The sequence below is a fragment of the Condylura cristata genome, unplaced genomic scaffold (assembly GCF_000260355.1).
Source record: "Condylura cristata isolate star-nosed mole 26May11 unplaced genomic scaffold, ConCri1.0 scaffold00023, whole genome shotgun sequence".
In the NCBI taxonomy this organism is placed as follows: Eukaryota; Metazoa; Chordata; class Mammalia; order Eulipotyphla; family Talpidae; genus Condylura; species Condylura cristata.
Window position 1 is genome coordinate 20379343 of NW_004567124.1, and position 19052 is coordinate 20398394.

A 19052-nucleotide genomic window follows, 5' to 3' on the forward strand; every position below is an offset into this window, starting at 1 on the left:
ATTTGTTGCTAGGACCTGGTTGACATGGTAGCATTTTTGCTCACTTGCTTTTTTACTATAGAATTTACTTCAGAAATTAAGACTATCACACACACACACACAAAGAAACTTTATTTTTTAATAAAATATTAAATCCTAAGCAAATTTATCTTGACTCCGGCTTGGTATAATTTTAACACATATATTTATAACTTTATATAAATTGTATTATACCTAGAATGAGAAGTGATAACACAGTGCTTATTTAATGCATTATTTTTGAATCATCATTTTTAATCAAATTACTTGTCACTTCATTGACACAGGAGTAACTTAAAACCTGTGTAATGAGATAGAACCTGTTTTACTGAATTAAAAATTCTATATTCTTTTACAGGTCATGTCATGTTTGCAGAAATAAAAATGGAGAATGGAAAGTCAAAAGGCTGTGGAACGGTCAGATTCGACTCCCCAGAATCAGCTGAAAAAGCATGCAGGATAATGAATGGCATAAAAATCAGTGGCAGAGAAATTGATGTTCGCTTGGATCGTAATGCATAATTTCAAACCACGGTTGGAACATTCTTACATCTGTTTTGCTGAATCTCCTAGTAAAAGTCATTTTTTTTTTTTTTTTAGTAATACTGTATGCTTACAAAAGCTGTAAAAATGAACTTTTAAAACTCCCACCAGCTTTTAACAGTACAGTGTTAAATATACTGTGATTTTTGTTAATCTGAAGTTTGGGTTTTTAAAGACAGCAAGTCTGGTCATTCAGTTTAAATGAATGGTTATACTGTTTTTAATGAAATAAGCCATTTTCTTGTTTTCAGTGCTATATAATGGGCTTTGTTCAACTTAAAGTAAGTTTTGTTAATCAGCTTTAATGTGTAAGGTAAAGCATAGATGTTTTTTCAGAACTTCTGTTTTATATATGAATTGTTCTTGAAAAGAAAGGGCTTAGACAAATTAGGATTTTGGTTGGTTTTAAATTAGTTTTCTTTGGTGGTAAAAAATGGAGTAAGTTTTAAATTCTAAAGTTAAGGATATTTTTTATTTGACTTAAGTGAAGAAATGAAGTTTTCTTCTCTTCCCTTCTCAGTCAGCTACATTTTCACACAGCTCACTCTTAGTGTTAATCTCCACAGCCTCTTATTTTATTGTTTCCAATAATTCCAAGTTCATAAAGAACTGATAATGTAGCAAGCCCTAAATACAATAATAGGCACACTGCTCCCAATTTTTTGTCTAATTTCCATCCATTGAAGTGAACAGCTAAAAAAAGAAAAATAATTGAAATGTTGAGAGAAATGGTTATATAAGTTAGTCCTCTGCTATTCACTTCTATAGGAGCAGAGGGATGCATAAATGCAGTTTTAATGAACCACGGGACACCTAGACACAGCATATCAAACACGTTAGATCCCACAATGTTAGACATAGCCATATCTCCTTTGCCTGTAAAAAAACAAACAAAAAAAGGCAGGTTGTTAAAATGTACATACTAATACTGTATTTTATTAAGAGGTTCGTAAGTAAAAACACTGGATTTTTTTGTTTTGTTTGTTGAGTTTGGAAAACTGTTTAGAGCAAAAGGCTTAGTGAATTTGTATTTTTTTAAGTTTGGAGTGGTAGTATTTAAAGTCATAACATTTATTTAATAATTATCTTTATTTATTAAACAGTATTCCAGTAAAGTATATAGATTACTTGTTGCTTTTCATTCTAATTTAACGGTTAATTACAATTAATGCTCATTTCAGATGAATATTATTTGGGGAATTGATTGAGTGAAATTAATGTGCTATTAAATAGTAAATCCTTTTAAGTCACTTCCTTTTTTCCTACAAAGTATGTTAGTGAGGAGAAATACATATTCTAAAATTTTTTTGCTCCATGTGGTTCAGCCAGGCTTGAAGAATGGGCATTGCATCTTGAGGGACCTTGTTCTTACCTTTCCTTGCAACCAGCACACTTGCAATTGTGTCTGGTATGCTTGTTCCTGCTGCTAGTAAAGTAAGGCCCATTACTGTATCTGGAATTTTTAATGTTTCCCCTGTAATAAACATAAAACATAGATATTGCCAATTACCAACCTTAAAACTTTTCACTAACTTCTCTGCTGATATTTCATATAGTTCCTCCCTAAACAAAAATAGGCAGTTAGATTTCAGAACCAATATGTACTAACTTAGATTTTAATAGCAAAATATATGAGTAAGAGTGGTTAATAGGGTAACCCAAATAGCATAGAATTTTAATGACAGATTTTTAGATAGCTAAAATTCTGCCTAGGAGTAATCCTCTAATATAGTATCTTATAGATGTTTTAGATATCCACTGTAAATCTTGACAAGGTTGTTGCTTAATATTTGCTAATGAGATTGGTTATTTTCTCTTTAAAACCATTTATTAAAGTGGTCAGTTAAGCAACTGTATTTATGGCTATTTTTAAGCTGTAAATGTATTAATATGACATAAATATTTTAAGCCCTACTTTAGTGATATATTTTAGTGTTTTCGTTGGGAAAGTTGACCATAAATAATTGAGGAAAACAAAGTAGGAGTTTTATTTGAATCTAACATTATGGTCTCAATTTATTAATGCCTCTGTTATGTTTCATGCCAGTTCAACATTTATCAGACCATGTATGCAGTCTAGGAAACAGAACCAGAGGGAAGTTATTTTTTAAAAGTATGTGTAACTCTCTTTTCATGTAACTTGCAGTATCATTTTTCTTCTTTTTAAAAAGGCCAATTGAAAGAACTTTAGCTTATTTATTGCATGCTTATATATTGTGATTGGTTGTTAATTTTCACTGGCTTGCAGAATTCAAATGTACATAAATAACACCAATATTTATCATCTGGGGCTTTTCTATGACTTGTTACTTGATTTTGTTTTTTTTCCTAATGTCAAATAGGTTATGAATGAAAGAAAATTTGGAGTGATTCTAATATGCAAACTAATTAGGCTTTTTCATTCTCCTCATTAAAAAAGAAAATAAAAGGAAATAATGCTCTTTTATTGCTAGAATACTATTCTAAGTCATATATTTGATTTGGGAAAAGTCAGCAAACTTTTTTTTGTAACTGGGCAGTTTATAATCTGTACCATAAATTAAATATCGTAATTATTTTTAGGCTTTGCAGCTTATGTGGTCTCTGTTGCAACTCTTTAGCTTTGCTAATATGGTGTAACACATGCAGTAATAATATATATGAGTGATGGGCACAGTTGTGTTCAGTAAAGCATCACTACCAAAAAATAAGATCCCCAGTGATTTTTGGGATATACTGACGATAATTTGTTCACTCTCATACATGTCAATTCAGGTAATCTTTTTAGGAGAAATTCCTAAATTTTTTGTTATTCTTTATAATTAGTTTTTCCCTTTTGGGTTAAGAGTTCACAGCTTATTTGGCCTAGTAGTATTATCTAAGTCTTAATCATGAATGTAATAGAAACCTAAAATGAAGATTTGTTTTATACTCCATTTACTTATTTCATGGTATGCTTATATTGCCATACTAAAAAGCAAAAATAAAATTAATCCAGTTAAACAGTGAGCACCTGTCATTTTCCCAGAACACTGACACCTTGCTGTATTTTTCACTGGAATGGTCACTACAAAGTCACTACAAAGAATGTAGACCCCATGCAACATGATTTAATGACTAGCATAATGGAAAGACATCCAATAGATTTGATCTCATTTATAAGTGATCCTTTGACTTGTATCCTGGGCTATATAATAGTGAGAATATAGTTGGTATGTAATGCAATACAAAACCTGAATGAACTTGTCATATTTGATCTTTTTGTAAATAAGACTAATCTTTAGTCTCACTGGAAAAAAATTTGTTCTTTTAGATAGACTAGCTTTTGGTGGTTATATGCAGTTTTTACATTGATTTTTGTTTTTAATTGTGGTGTTGTACTTTAGATGCATACCTGTGATTGTGACCATCCAAATCAGGATATATGTAAATGCAGATATCCATAGTGCCGACATGAAAAAAGTTATCACAAAGTAATTTTTCCAAAACTTCCTTCTACAATCTGGTATAGTTAGAAAAAGTAATATAATAATAGGAAGGGATAATACCCAAAATATTCTTTTTAAGTCTGCTTCAGGCATATTAAAAACACTTGGTGGATCTGTTGAAAAAAAAAAATTAAACCATTTTGAGTTTTTTTCAGAGAGCCAATTAAGTTAGAAACACCCATTTAGAAAGTGGTATTGAAATAAATTAGCTGTATCAATTTTTAAGAGGGTATTAAAGCATTTCAATACCTCATTACTGACATTGCTGGCAAGAAGAAACTAATTGAGAGTTTAGGGCAGACAGTGTGAAAGTGATACTCAGTAGTTCTTGATTTGGGGCCTTAAATCCATCGTAATGTCTTTGGTCATTGGCTAAATACGTTAGATAATGTTTATGAAGTGTCATATGACTCTTGGTTTTCTACAATGTAGATGGACTTCGATAGTATTTTACTAATGGGACTAGCTACTCCAGTTGTCTCCATTTCCCAATGCTGGTACCTTTAAGTATCCTATGTATCAAATGATGCTTCCTTGGGGAATATTAAATAATTATTGTAAAGTCTTTTAAGTTGAATATACCATTCTAGTTATTATTAGAAGTGACTTGGGGTGTGTTTTGTTTTCTTTCATTAATATAGGAAATTCAGAGTTCAATGTACCTATTCGAACCTTAAGAAAATGCAAAAAATATAATTTGCAAATTGTAAAATTTAAGTGTTATATTAAATTAGTGGAAGACAATAATTGATAAAAATGGGAATTCACTTTAAAATTACTTAAAACTCATATGGCATTTACAAAATAATGTTACCCATACATTAAATGAAATCACATTACTCAAAATAACTCACAGTATTTGCCAAGCCTCAGCCAATAGGCCATTAAAGAATATTAAATACAATTTTAGTATAATTACAAAATTTGGTTCTTTTGAGCTTCTTGTTATAAAAAGTAATTTCTTTATACCACTTCTATCAGAAAACTAGAAGCTAATTTTTATAGGTGAAAAGTCATTTTTTTAAGGTGTAGAGGAGAATAGAAAACATAATTATAGAATGTTTTTCTTGCAACAACTTTATAAAAAGTAATCCTTAATTTTTATTTTTGGCCATAGCTGAATTTACTTTCTTACTAAACATATTTGCCTGAATGTTTTACTATTGTTTCAGATGACATGTTTACAACTTTTTTTCTTTCTTTTTCACCATCCCTTTTTCCTAAATTCCTAGCTTTTGTAAGCAGTATTCCCATTTTTTCAGAGTCAGTTGTGATCAAAGCCTCAGTGTTGTATTTGCTTCCTTTTCTGGCCTGATAGCATAGAGTATACCACAGTCCTTCAACCACTGAATCTTTGTGATGCTTCTTTTACATTGTTTCGCATCTGTTCTCTTTCATTCCCACTACCTTTATTCTGTCTAGTCACCTACTAAACATTTACTGTTATAGTAGCTTCTTACAGCCCTCTGTCTTTATCCCATACCTCAGTTCCAATAATTTTCCAGTTCACAAACCTGCAAAGACTCAATGTTAGCATTTATGACTCAATCCTTTCTATCCTGCATTCCTCTGCTTCCTTACTCTGCACATTCACTGCTCCAGTTGTGCTAGCTTTTGAACAGGTTTTTGCTTATGTTAGTTCCTTGGCATCTATCACAGAACAAACTTTACTCTTAATCTCTGCCTTACATAACAAAGACTTCAGTAGCTGTTACTGGTCATAAAGCAGTTCATCTGTTGAAGTCTTAACCTGTCCTATAGTGCTCAATTTAAATGTTTCTTTCTTTATGATTATCTTTCCTGTGGAACCACCCTCATCAAATTTTATACAGACTGTCCTATTTAGGTGTCAGTTATACTTTATTTCTTCTTTAGGCTATTTACACATTCTTAAGTTACTTTGATTTTACCCTAATTTAATGGAAACATAAGGATAGGAACTGCTGCTTCATCATCTCAAAATTTCATTTTTTTTTCATAATAAATATTAATAGTGCTTGCTAAATTAAAATGAAATCCTAAAGTTTTTCTAGTGAATAAACTTAATAGTGAACAAGATGCAATTATATTACCTTCAGAAACCTGACCAAGACCATGTAAACTTATAGAAAGCTGGGAATAGCCAGAATCTTCATAAAATATTCCACTATCAGATCTCGATTGCCGACGGATGAATGGTTGACCTTCATCTTCCCATCCTATTAGTGACTGTTCTCTTCTCTCTTCTGTAGCTTTGGCAAGACAGGTGCAGCAAGCACTGAATTTCTTTATAATATATTGGTTAATTTTAATGTCAAAACATAATACTAAGACATATAATCCATATATGAAAAGCAGTAAAGTTCCTTCATACCTATAAATTAGAGAAATGTGTGTTTTTAAATTAAAAGCAAGTCAATAGCATTTGAACTGTATCTGTTTAATAATCTAATAAACACAGCAAAAACATTTCTAGATATATTATGGTTTTATATTTCCCAATTGGTTATAGTATACAGACTCATAAAACTTGGCATTATCCTTTCTATATTTCAAGAAAAAAAAAAGGATTTTAACCTCATTGTTTTCTTTTGTAGGTTCTTTCCAAATGATAGGCATAAAAATGCTTTGAAAATAATTGTAGATTTTCAAAATAAAAATGAAGCTAATGAAATGATGGGTATCCTCTGCTTCAGTTCATTGTCAGACTGTATTCCCCCAAATATGTAATAATTATTAGGATATAGTGTATGTTAGTTCATCTCAGTGGTGTCTGTTCAAGTTAGGCTTTGTGCTCTTCTATCAGCCATACAGAGATATGGTGATTTTTTTAAAAAAAGTATTTATGCATACAGGAACTGGGGTACAGGTCAGAGGTTGCCGGGGGGTGAGAGGATTCACCAGAGACAGAATGGGGAGCAGAACAGGCAGATTGAGTGAAGTACACTGCTGAGGGGAGCAGTGGGTGGGTCAGGAGAGGTCTGCTGTGCCACGAAGGTCAGCTCCCTGGAAATTGAATTCACATTGCAATGGCTGTGGACAGCTTCATAATGCTGCACTTTAACCTGTTTTGACACCAGGGAGGGCCCAAGACTTGATTTTAATGTAGTTGAATTTGGCTTTTATACACAAGAAGAGAATTACATTTTCAGGAATAAAGTTATACATTAGGCATTGAGAACTTTTCTTAGCTTTGATTTCCTATTTAAAGAACTGGTGATTAGCTAATATTATCTTTGAACCTTGCATTTACCATTTTATAGCCAGTAAATCTCTGTGACAGCTGAAAATACAGAATTAATATTGTCAGTCACTGACCACTTACAGACAACTATGGAGTCTTGGAAGGATCCCAGTTACTGTACCCATCAATCTTTGAGATAAAACTTGATTTCAGGATGATTGATTAGAAATTCTGCTCCCTGCTAAATTTTAGTTTTCTTCAGAGGAGGTGTTGTATACAGCCTTGCTAAATTTTAGCACTCTGGAGCGGTGCCATTTTCGTTTTCTGGTGTCCTCAGGTGTTGTGCAGTGCGCAAACTTTGTGGCTGAGCACTATGCCTAGTAGAATTATAAGTCCCTAATATAACTGGTGCTTATTAGATAAAAAAAAAAGGTATCAGATAACTGCTAAATCATCACGTTTCATTTTTTTGGATTAGCAAGGCACAAGGAGACTACAAAGAAAGTAAAGTCTTAATATTGTTTAGGTTTTAATATTAAAACCTAAACGTTGCTCATTCTTAAAGGCTAGAAATAAGGGAAATTAGGAGGAATATAAAGGAACCTCTTCCTGAAATCTTCGTTATCATCTCTCTCCAATCTTGTACCCGTGACCCCTTCTAAGGCAAGGTAAACAGTAATTCAATAGATGAAAAAGTTAACTGTTGGGGCGTTAATGGACAACAGAAGTTGGAACTTTGTAAAGAGGGAGCTGGAGGAGAGAAGGAAGAGTGGTAATAGCCATAATTAGACAACAAAGACTGCAGTGACTAAAAAGAAAACTCCAAATTAGGGAGAATACAACCGGTAATTAGGATGAGGAAGTTATTTCAGAGACCCATGGAAATGGTGCAAATGTGGCAGATAAATTAGAAGTGATTGAAAGAACATTTATGGGGAAAATACATCTAAATCATCAGAATTTTATACAAGTTTGGTCCGTAATTGTGTTTTACTTAAGAGTAAGGATTATTTCAAGCTTACCAGTAAACTTGGTTGTCGAATATTATACCAAGAACTGCCGCTACACTAATTGCATAAGCCACACAGTCTCTGAATAGGGGCCAACAAGATAGCGTTGAAACCTGTAAAATGATAATTTACTGTTTCCATTACACTGTAACTTCAGGTACCTGCCTAGTGTAATACTAAGGTTGTTTGTATATTTATAGCTAAATATTGTTATCTTTTGCATATTGCTTAGAGAAAAAGGAATCTTAAGTGTGTTTCTAAATCTGATTTTCATATATTTGACCAAGAGCTATTTGTGGGTTAACTTTAGAGTGCATGTTGTTTTTCTACTGACTAATAAATTTGTTTGAACACATTACTTGTGCCTTGTTTGTTCTAAGACTATAAGCAATTATTTCAATTTGACAAATTGTGTTGAATGAAGTAGGGCTAACATACCATGTTAGATAGCAAACCACAGGCTGCACAGATGCCAAGGAGATTATAAATTGCAGATCCAAGAATGGTGCTAATGCCAATATCTCCTTTTGTGATAAATACACCTATGAGCAAGATAGTAGCTAAGTTAGTATTGACTCAAAGGAAGATAAAAATCACATCAAATAAGCAAAAAATAGAAGCAGCAATACTTACCTAGGAAAGCAGTAACTAATTCAGGAGCTGAACTACCGGCTGCCATAAAAGTTGCACCAGCAACATCCTGAGACAAACCCAGGGCTGAAGAGAAATGAAATTACATTATGCTTGGTAATGTGACAAATGAGTATGTTTCTGTAATCCGACTAAGTACAATATTTGAAACTACAGCTTCACAGGAAAGCACTAATACTGAAACTAAAAAGAGCACTGTTGAAAAAACAGGAATTCCAGAGTGTTTTTTTAATGAATTCATAGAAAGGGAGAGGCGGCCAGGAAGAGCATGGGGTCCTGCTGCTTATTGTCATGAGTGCCAGGATAGGGAATTACTGGGAATCTGGGAAAGATTCTTTCAAGGTGTAGAACTTGCAACTAGGTAGCAAGCAGTAGCTTGACTACCAACAGTGCTCCAAAACTTTGGCATCTTCATCTAATGTAGAAGACTTAGTATTTTTTAAGATCTATAAAGTGGAGGGGGCACTAACAAGCAATAGCTGTGTCTAAATGCAAAGGGAAAAGGAAATTAAAAGCCAAGTAAAATTTATACTATAGCAATACAATATTAGTTTAAAACATGGATTCATTAAAACTTTTTTTCAGAGTAAGAAATAGCAGGACTACCACTATTCAAATGGTTTGTGAATATCCTCCAGACATACACAAATACATTAAGTACAGTGACTGACAGTGACTTGGCTAAAGGACTTGTTACGGGAAAAAAGAGAAAACCATACTGAAGACCATACATTCTACACCAGACCTTGCTGAGAAGGGTGCTTAAGAAACCCATTTAGGCCCTCCTGATGGTGCAGCAGGTTGGAGCAGTGCTGCACTGTGAAGTTAAGCTAAGCTAAGCTGTGGCTGCTTCAGTGCGAGTTGGATCCCAGGCCTGGAGGTGACCCACATGGCGCAGCAGACTTCTGTCTCACCTGCAGTGTAATTTGTCGATCTGCCTGTTGGTGCTCCCCACTCTGTTTTTGGTGAATCCTCTTGCCACCCCTACACTTGGGGCCTGTACACCATTTATGTATGCATATATAAAATCTAAAAAAAAGAACAACCCTTCAAAGGCTCTCCTGGTAGACTAAAACAGCTGATGGAAAGTAGCATGCTGGTCTTTAAAAATACCTAACATAGGTCACAACGTTGACATAAGAAAAGATCTTATGTCAACCTAAAATTTAGGTTTCCAAAGATCTTGATCATAGTCCTTTGTTGATTATTTACCTATGCATATTCTTGACATTTGAGTATTCCTGGACCCTCTGATTCTGTTGTGTTTGGTTGAGGTTGCCACCTATGATCAGCATTTCCTTACTGTGTGCCTGGGGAGACTATAACACTCAGGTCCACCTCTTGTTCTACTCAGCTAGGACATCTGCCTTTGTCCTAGTTGTTTTTTTTCCCTTGATATGGCAGATTGTATTTTTCATAAATGGCCATAAATTTCTGCCCAAATGACCTCCAGATCCTTTCCATTTCCTATTGTAAAAATTGAAGATGGAGTATGTCTCCTAAGCCTGGATGAGCCTTTGTTACTGCTTTGACTAATAAGATGGTAGACCCATACTTTTCCAAGTCAGAAAATGTGCAACAACTCCCTCTGGTTCTCTCTCAAGGAACTTTTGCTTTAGAGTCTTAAACTACATAAAAGTTGGACTACGTTGGAAGTCACATGCTAGAGAGACCACGTAAAGAACATACAGAAATAGAGATGCCTGATGAGCCATACCATATTAGTCTTCAAATGTTGACTCTTCTAACTCAGGCACCAGACATGGGGGAAGAGACAAACTTTCAGACAACCTTAGCCCCATCTTTTGATTATAACCATATGAAAGGCTTGGAACAAGAACTGCCTAGATGACCCCCCGTAGATGACCCAAACCTGTGAAAAATAATAAAGTGGTCTTTAAGCCACTAGCAATAATATACAATAATAGATAATTAGAATACCTACTATTTCATGTGCTTTTTTTATATGCTAGGAATATGGCGGTATCAAGACACAAATGTTTCGTGTCTCATGTAGCTTCACTCTAGTGATAGGAAATAGATTGGATAAAATATGTAATACAAGTAGCAAAGAGCAGGCATCCTTGGTATACTGGGGGTTAAATCTCAGCACTCTCACTGTTGCCTGAGTGGCCTAAGTTTGATCCCAACCAGGGAGGTGTGATCCAGATGTCAGCAGACCTCTCCTGACCTGCCCGCCGCTCCCTCAGCAGTGTATGTCAGTCGATCTGCCTGTTCTGCTCCCACTCTGTCTCTGATGAATTCTCTCACGCCCAGTACCTCTGGCCTAAACCCCAGTTCTTTTAGGTTAGAAAAAGTAGCAAATAGCAAGAGGGTGATTGAAAATGTCATGGAGGAAGGATTGTAATTTCAGACTGTAGAGCCCCAGAGGACTTCTGTACTGGAAAGTTAACAAAAACTTCAAAGTGAGCCGCACATGTACCTGGGCTGAGTGTATTCTAGGCAGAGGGAGGGAGTGAATGAAAAATTTCTTGAGGTGGAAGCTAGGCTGTATTCAAGAAACAAAAAGGCCAGCAAGTCTGAAATAAAGTTTGTGAAGCAAGAACAAATGCGCATTCTGTAAGTCAAAAGTAATGGCCAGATTATTATGTATGGCCTGTGGGCTCTATAAGGACTTTGGCTTTTATTCTGAAAGACATAGAAGGTGCTTGAAAAGTCATCCATGTAGTATCTGCTCAAGATACTGTCCCAGTCACTTTTTTTTTTTTTTATGCCAATGAGGTTATTTGGTCTCGGCAGTTCAAGAAGCTCTAACCTGAGCCATTTGCCACCTGTTTAGCCTCTGTTATGAAAAGCTCTCTCAGGATAGGGGAATGATCTAGTCCAGGCCACCATACTATTCTTCACTCTTTGTGTTTGCTCATGTTGCTTGGTGAACATCTACCCACTAGCAATGATGTGTGTAACTTCGAGTTCACAGCATTCCTTTTACTAGTTAGACTGAGACAGATATTACAACTCTGTGACATACAGTAAAAACCACTGGCCATAAAATTTAAAACAGAAAAAGATAAACTATATTACTCTGTGATTAGCTTTTTTTTTTTCATTTTACAAATGAAGTGTAAAAATTTTAAATTCATGATATACAATTCACTTTAATACACATAATTTAATCTCAACGATTCTCAGATATGGGTGATGGTACAATTAAGGAAACAGGTCTCAGAGATTATGCAACTCAGTTACTTGGACAGTAAGATGTGAAGAGCCTCAAGGATGAACCATGAGCCTGTTTCACCTCAGAAACCCTGTGTAAGAATGGCACTTAGGCACACCAGTTATAAAATGGGGGATGGCCGAGTCCCAGCTTTGTGGTTCTGACATAGAACTATTCCCATTCCATTTCTTTTTAAGGGGAAAAATAGTTTTGGAAGTCAGGAATATTTTGAATAAGTTTCCCAACTTATTCCAGAGAACATAAAAAGTTAGTGATGTTGAATATAATCATGAATTTTCTTCTTAATTCAATCAGGGCTAGATGATAAGTAAAGAAAGCCGAAAAGAACAAATGCGTTATCTTGAAGTAATTCTTCAAACTTGCTGCATCTCAAGAGTGAGCGCCCAATCGTCATTGAATGCTACCTGAAAAATGCTTCATTAGAAAGATTCAATCTCAAGAGAGAAAAGGTAAGATATTGAGCTGTTTCTAAGTTGGAAAATGTCCCTTTGGAACACTTTCACTATCAAAAGGCAGTAACAATAAAGCTTGTTGGTATTCACTGCCATTAATTGAGCTATGAAAGGAAAGATTCTGTATGGGAGGCTGTGAAAAACTTCAGATATATTTGAACAAGTTGTATATTAAAGTTCTAAGCATATTTTGTAAAATGGTTTATACCTTTGAACTTTAGGATAGATTGCCTTTGTCTTCTCTGACCTCTCGGTAGCATTTCTCTCTGCTATAGTTTATTATTAAAGATAAATTATCCTGTTTTTTTTTTTTTTCCTATGTAGCTATTACTTCCCCCTTATGACTCTACAGGAATAATTATCTTTTCAGTAGAGTGTTATAGAAATGTTCAAAGTGAGCTTTCTTTTTAGGTTGGATATCTTTGCGTTGTTTATAAAGTTCAACCTTATTAATCATGAACTGCATATTCAAACTCATTAGAATTTTCCTTAAGTATGCTTACTTCTTATTGAAGAAAAAACTATTTGGAAAATTTATAACAGTTTTTGAAAGTCACTTTTCAAAAATATATTAGGAAATATAATAGGGCAAGTTTTAAGCTAACATGAAAACCTGGGTTCTAGTTTTATAAAACAATATGAAACTCAAGATGAAGTTTGTGGCTTGTCATCAATAAAATGGAGGGTTTGACTACAACATTTTAAGGCTCTCTTCTAATTTTATCAATCTTTACTAAAAATATTAAACATAAGTTCTGTACTTTAAGAATATATACCACCTTTCATTATAATAAATAGGCCTTACATTGTTGGAAATATAGAAGATGGAGGGGAAAGTGAAAGGGGAAGAGCCACTTAGACTTTAATTTTTGTACTTTAATCGCTGCTATCACTTCAGTGTATTTCTAGCCCTTTTCACAGTGTACATTTTATCAGAGTTACATCCATAGCTATATGCAATTTGGAATTCTCTGGAGCCATTTTAAAAAGTCTTTAACGATAGCAAATTTTCATGCTTTGTGAAGGAATTTAAATTTTGGAAACCATTGAAAGTTACTCAGACCCAACTTTGGTGATGAGGATGGGTAGGCCTGCTGTGTAATTTCGTTGAGGATCCAAAATGAAATAGAGAACCATCATTTTTTATAATTTGCAAAACTTGGTACATTAATTTCAAGAACATTTACGGAATTATCTTGAAAATAATCAGCTTCATTAGAAAAAATGCCTGTTCTCTCAGTAATACACAACTGCATTCTATGTGCTGTGAAGCTTTTAACAACAAATAAAAACACTTGCGTATTTTATAGTAACCGCCTCATAATATTTGGAGCTATGACAGGATGAATCATGAAACCCTGTGTAAAGTTTTTAAAGGCCTGAAAAAGATGGATTTCCCATCATGCACAATCTAACAGCTTTAACATTAACAGTGCATTTCCACCATCATAGAAAGCACATGCAAGACATTTTATATCCAAATTCACCATGCCCAGAGTTTGGGCTACATAAGTTGCCCAAAGTCATGCAGATGCTGGGAGGGGGCCCTAGGTCATTTTGAATTACAAAAGGTGTTTTCTCTGCTATCCATGTAGATAAAGTGAGGGGATTAATCCATGTCTCTATTATTATTACTGTTGTTATTTATTATCATGGCTTGCTCTGGAAACAGCATCTTGCTAACATCTAACCCAGGTCCTCTAGTCTCTCTCTATAACTCGGCTTTTACTTAAATCTACATGGTTGAGGTAGATTTAGAAACAATCCAAGGGGACCACAGTTTAGATCAGAGAGAAAAAAAAACACAAAGAGATAAAAATGATTTTCAGAGGAGGATGAGTACCAGTGTGACAGGGAAGAAGCACTATTCTTTGATTTGTTCTTTGGGAAGGCTTTGCCTCTGTAAATTTCATGAGGATTAAGAATCAAACAATCCCCTGAAACTGTAGGCTATCCAAATGCCACACTCACAGGATGACTCGACTTCCTCTCCATTTTATCAATTTAGAACCAATTCTACCTGGAATTGAAACTTACATTTCCTTTTTATTGTTTATTTCTGAACATACAGTAGAACATGGACAAATATTAGTACAAAGCAGAGTGAGTAAAACTATTTTTTTTTTCAAAAAGCAATATGTAAGTATGTGTCCCCAAAGCCTTATTAAAATATTTTTTTTTTTTTTTTTTTGCTTAAGACATATCTCAAAGACTTGACATGATGGAGGGACTAGAATTTCTAGCTGAAAATTATACTAGTTAACATTTAAAAAAATATTTCGTAGCTAACTCTTTGGGACCAACCTTAAGAGCTTCTCAGTTTTTTCTGTAGATAACTTGGAAAAGGTAAAGAAAATTGCTCTGAACAGTGATTAACTCTAGGGCATTCTCATGATATAGCAGAAAGGTATATAAGGAAAATAGTTTTGGCTTTATGTTGAATTTTTATGTTTCTAAAAATGAACAACTTACAGATGAGAGCTAACAGTCCTATTTTGTCTATATGTTAATACAGTTTATAGTACATAACATATTTATATTTAAATCAGACACATTATTAAACAATAAAAGGTTGCAAAAGATGGGGTAAATAGTATAGACTTTAAAAGAACTAAAAGGAGCACTAAACAAAATATTCCAGAGTTATTTTAGGTATAATTTAGCATTGCCTCATGGACTATTAGATGAAATCCTAAAGGGAGTTTCACAAATTTACTTCCCACTTTTAAATCGTCTTTGTATTTACTTGCCTTAAACTTGGTTTGCAAACTCCATCAAGCAAACCTTAGATTTAGTATTTGCTCCTACTTGTCTCCTACATGGAGATGAACCTCTTCTAGACTTAGCCTTGCTTAATGCCATTCTGCTGACCAAATAAAACTCTGCTGTTGAGTTGAGGAGGCGTGAAAGTGTAGAGGGCCAGGATGGGCCTGTGGCCTACTGGTTCTGCTGTGGTATTATAGGATGGCCTCAGAACATGTATCTCCTAGAAAGTCACTCCATCACACACATTGATCTGGTTACACAGTACAACTATGAGCTCAGGTACATCTAATACAAGTGCTTAGACCTCAGAGTCTAATATACATGGGGAAGTGTTTATGACTACAGATTACCAAAAGTCTAAACTGATATTTGTAGCAATGGAGTCTGTTTTGTAAAATACTTCCTCTATAATAACAAAGGGTATTTGATGTATATTTTTGGTCAAGATTTTCAGTGCCCTTGGAAGGAAAACACCTAATAAGAGTGTGTAAATAGAACAGTCCCTCTGAAACAATCTCAAGTTAAGGTATGTTATATTATATGGCAGTTGAGAACATTCTCTGGTTGGGGCTTTACAGAGATAAGGTTCTGCTATGAACTGACTTGCAAACTTGGGGAATTACACATCCTTTCTGGCTTGGTACTCTATTCAATAAAACCAATTTAATAGTTCCCATTTTGCAGGGTTTTTAAAAAACTAAATAAAGCACACACATATATATAGTATGTATATATACACATACATATATACATATGTTTATAAATTATGCTTGGTCTTCTATAATTGTTTTATGATCAATAACTAACCAATGAATAAGTGATAATGCCCTTGCATTGTGGAATCCTTCAGTAAACTGTTTTGAGGATTATATTAATTCTTACTGACAAATGGACGGAATGTTTATAACTCAAGGCACATCAAAGAATGATGGGGAAATGTAAAGTAAATGCTTGCTTTTCTGAAATGGGTTTCTATGGATGTAAACAGATCCCAGGGAAATTGATTTTATTGCTGATATACTAATTTAGATGAGACCATGCTACACCTTGGGAAGAGAAACAACAGAATTAATTTATAGACATTTAAAAATGAATCAAACTAGCACTATATCTATCACATTTTGTTGCCAGTATTTTCTATACTTGAGACCAGGGTCAATTCTTAGTGCTGAAGCTTTGGCAGTGGCGTGGACATCCATCAGCCACACATCCATCATAGCTACTGTAGAGAAAGTAGAGAGCAATTCACTCAGGAAATATGTGTCTCAAAATAATTCCACAAGTGGCATGGTGGAGTCATTATTTAGATACTCTGTGTCTTCACATAATAAATATTATCTTGAAGTGGTGGTTTCAGTTTAATGAAGCTGTTCTGCAAGCTAGAAATGTTATTTATTGATTTACCATTCCCAAGATAATTTTTTATAAAAGCATTATTGATGGATTTTATTGTTTTAGCCAAGTCATTGTTTAGAAATGTGAAAGCAAAAATGAAGTGATTTTTTATTTCCTGGAAAGATTATTTTTAGGGGATATAATATCTTGGATATCAAATTGCTTAATTTTTATAATCGACATGATCGGTTTTGTTTTTCTGATTAAATTGTAGTACTGACACAGGATGAACACATAGATTATTAGAGGACAAGTGAACAGTATAGAAACAGATCCAGATATATGTGAGAATTTATCATGTGGTGAACTTAGTGTAGGCTGTATACACATGTTAATATTTAATGATGCACATCTGAGACTTATGCAATATTACAGTGCAATTTGTAAGAAAAAAGAACTTAGAATATGAAAATTGATGAACTTCTGGAAAATATGGCATTGCATTCTCTGTCAAAAAAGGAATAAATTTTAAAAGAAATTGTAGGAAGAAAATATTACAATTTTCTGATGTAGAGATGAAGGGTTTTTTAACTATAGAGTGAAAATAAAATGATAAAAGCAAATATTCATAAGTTTTCTTAAAAATATGCAAATTTCAATGTGATAAACACAGAATAAAAAGGTAATAACTAATCATGAAGGAGGGTGGACCTAGATGGCATTTACTTATCATCTACCCTTTAAAAAAAATTTTATGTTATTAGCGTAAAAACAAGCAAAGTTTTAAAAAATATAAAATGGTAGGTAATTGGGTTCCACAGCAAGCACATGAATGGAAACATTTGGAGCAATTAATTAACAGAAAGGCAGTTGAGGAGACAAACAGGAAGTTTCTGGAGCTAGGCAGGTAATAGTAATAATTGCTGGGTACTCATTTAATTATTCTCTGCTGCCCCTCCCGTTCCCCAACACACAGAAGGGATCTCTGCCACCAGTTGAGGTGGACAGAATTGTTGCTGAGCTTTTTCACAGTCATTTATATGGTTATTCTGGAAGGTGATAGGGACGATTTCTAGACACTTACATTCACTGATGATTTCCAGGGAGGGTAAGAAGTATTCGTCACAAACGATGGATACAGCCATGAACATATAAAGGATAATTAGGAAGTAGATGATGATGCCCCCATCTGCACGCTCCTGTTTCGTGAAAAACCCTTCAGGAAATTCCGATGATGGAGAAATAACACACTGGGTGCTGTTTCCTGGTAAGGAAAAGGAGGTGAAAGTTTGAAGATTCTGCAAGTCCCACATACTAAACCCACAAAGAGAGCATCCTTAAGAAGTTTCCAAGATATGCGTGCAATTTTAAGAGCCCCATGAAAGCATATAAAACCCCTTTGAAAGTGATACAGTTGTGGATCCTTTAAGAAAGTGATTAGTGAAATAAGCAAATGATGGTAGAATAATGAAAAAGAGGAAAATGGGCAATCACTATTCCTTGCTTAATTTTTACAAGGGAATTCTATACCTTCTTTTGTTAGTACAATTTTTATTTTCCTATGTCAGAGACCTAGTTGTTCACAAGTCTGCAAAGAATCATCCCTTTTTTTTTTTTTTCAGAATTTCTAGAGTGAAAGAAAATAGATTTTCATGATGAAGTCTCCAACTGTAAAATCTGGAGACTTTACTACTTCATGGTATCTTTGAATTATTTTGGCGTGCTCTTTGAGGATGGCTTTGGGGGATCAAAAATGTTTGATCTCCTTCTAATCCTGACAATCAGAGTAAATAATAACAGGCACTATAAGCACAAATGATTCAAGTGAGATATTCCCTCTTTTTTCTTTCAGGCAGTATGTGGCAGCCCCATTCGAGGTAGTGACCCGAGTTTCCACCTACCTGTGTCCCTTGGGAGACGCTGGAGCAGGGAGGCGCCTGGGCGGGGCAGGTGTGCTGAGGCCCAGAGGACACTGAGAAGCAGGAACCTTCTTGTCCACTCTGGGGCTCTTTGTGTCTGCATTGCTGCTGTGCTCTTACTGCAGCCAGCTGCTTTGGAGAAGGAGAGGAGAAGGATTAAGCTGGATCATGTGAGGAGTCTCCCTCTTGCCCAGTGCCCCCCAGGGCACAGCTCAGTAAGGCAAGCACAGGGAGGAGTGTGGCTTCAGCCAGTCAGGCTTCCCTCACACCCCAGGAAGCTGCAGGAGCAGAGAGGAGAGTGGAAAACAGACAGTCCTTGCATACAGTCTTTAATTGTTGAAAGTTTCTGCTTTTTTATTTTCTCTAAGAGATTTGTAAGGCCTGGAGTGTGCAGCTGCTTTCTAGAAGTTGTTGAGGTTGATCTATGTGTTTTTTTTTTTTTTTAAAGATCTCTTTATTTTTGCATACAGAACTGAGGTACAGGCCAGAGGTGCAGGGGTGGCAAGAGGACTCACTAGAGTCAGAG

The 19052-nt window shown here is 34.7% G+C and overlaps 2 protein-coding genes across 4 annotated transcripts in view; one reads left to right on the plus strand and one right to left on the minus strand.

Annotated features, from left to right (window-relative positions):
• The window catches only part of MYEF2 (myelin expression factor 2), a 30603-nt gene extending 26735 nt beyond the window's left edge, over window positions 1-3868 (plus strand). The window contains exon 17 of one of the 3 annotated variants that reach the window (XM_004687826.2): window positions 377-3868. In XM_004687826.2, the coding sequence (XP_004687883.1) occupies window positions 377-540 (164 nt within the window). In that variant the 3' untranslated portion in view covers window positions 541-3868. The remainder of the gene's footprint in view (window positions 1-376) is intronic. The other 2 variants (XM_004687827.2, XM_012728689.1) reach the window with 2 other exon arrangements.
• On the minus strand, window positions 1071-18702 carry SLC24A5 (solute carrier family 24 (sodium/potassium/calcium exchanger), member 5). The gene is made up of 9 exons (XM_004687825.1): window positions 18509-18702; window positions 17692-17871; window positions 8835-8918; window positions 8640-8743; window positions 8214-8314; window positions 6101-6381; window positions 3935-4141; window positions 1934-2035; window positions 1071-1437 (listed from the first exon to the last, which is right to left on the minus strand). The coding sequence occupies exons 1-9, from the start codon at window positions 18627-18629 to the stop codon at window positions 1115-1117; spliced, it is 1503 nt and encodes a 500-aa protein (XP_004687882.1). The 5' UTR covers window positions 18630-18702; the 3' UTR covers window positions 1071-1114.
• Window positions 18703-19052: the final 350 nt, after the last annotated feature.

Bases quoted from the DNA above. Each gene is read 5' to 3' on its own strand.
- SLC24A5 (XM_004687825.1), bottom strand. From the start codon at position 18,629: ATGCAGACACAAAGAGCCCCAGAGTGGACAAGAAGGTTCCTGCTTCTC. The intron at 17,872-18,508 runs GTAGGTGGAAAC...TTTCCTTACCAG, and splicing joins GCGTCTCCCAAGGGACACAG to GAAACAGCACCCAGTGTGTT. The intron at 8,315-8,639 runs GTATGTTAGCCC...ATCATTTTACAG, and splicing joins GTGGTTTGCTATCTAACATG to GTTTCAACGCTATCTTGTTG.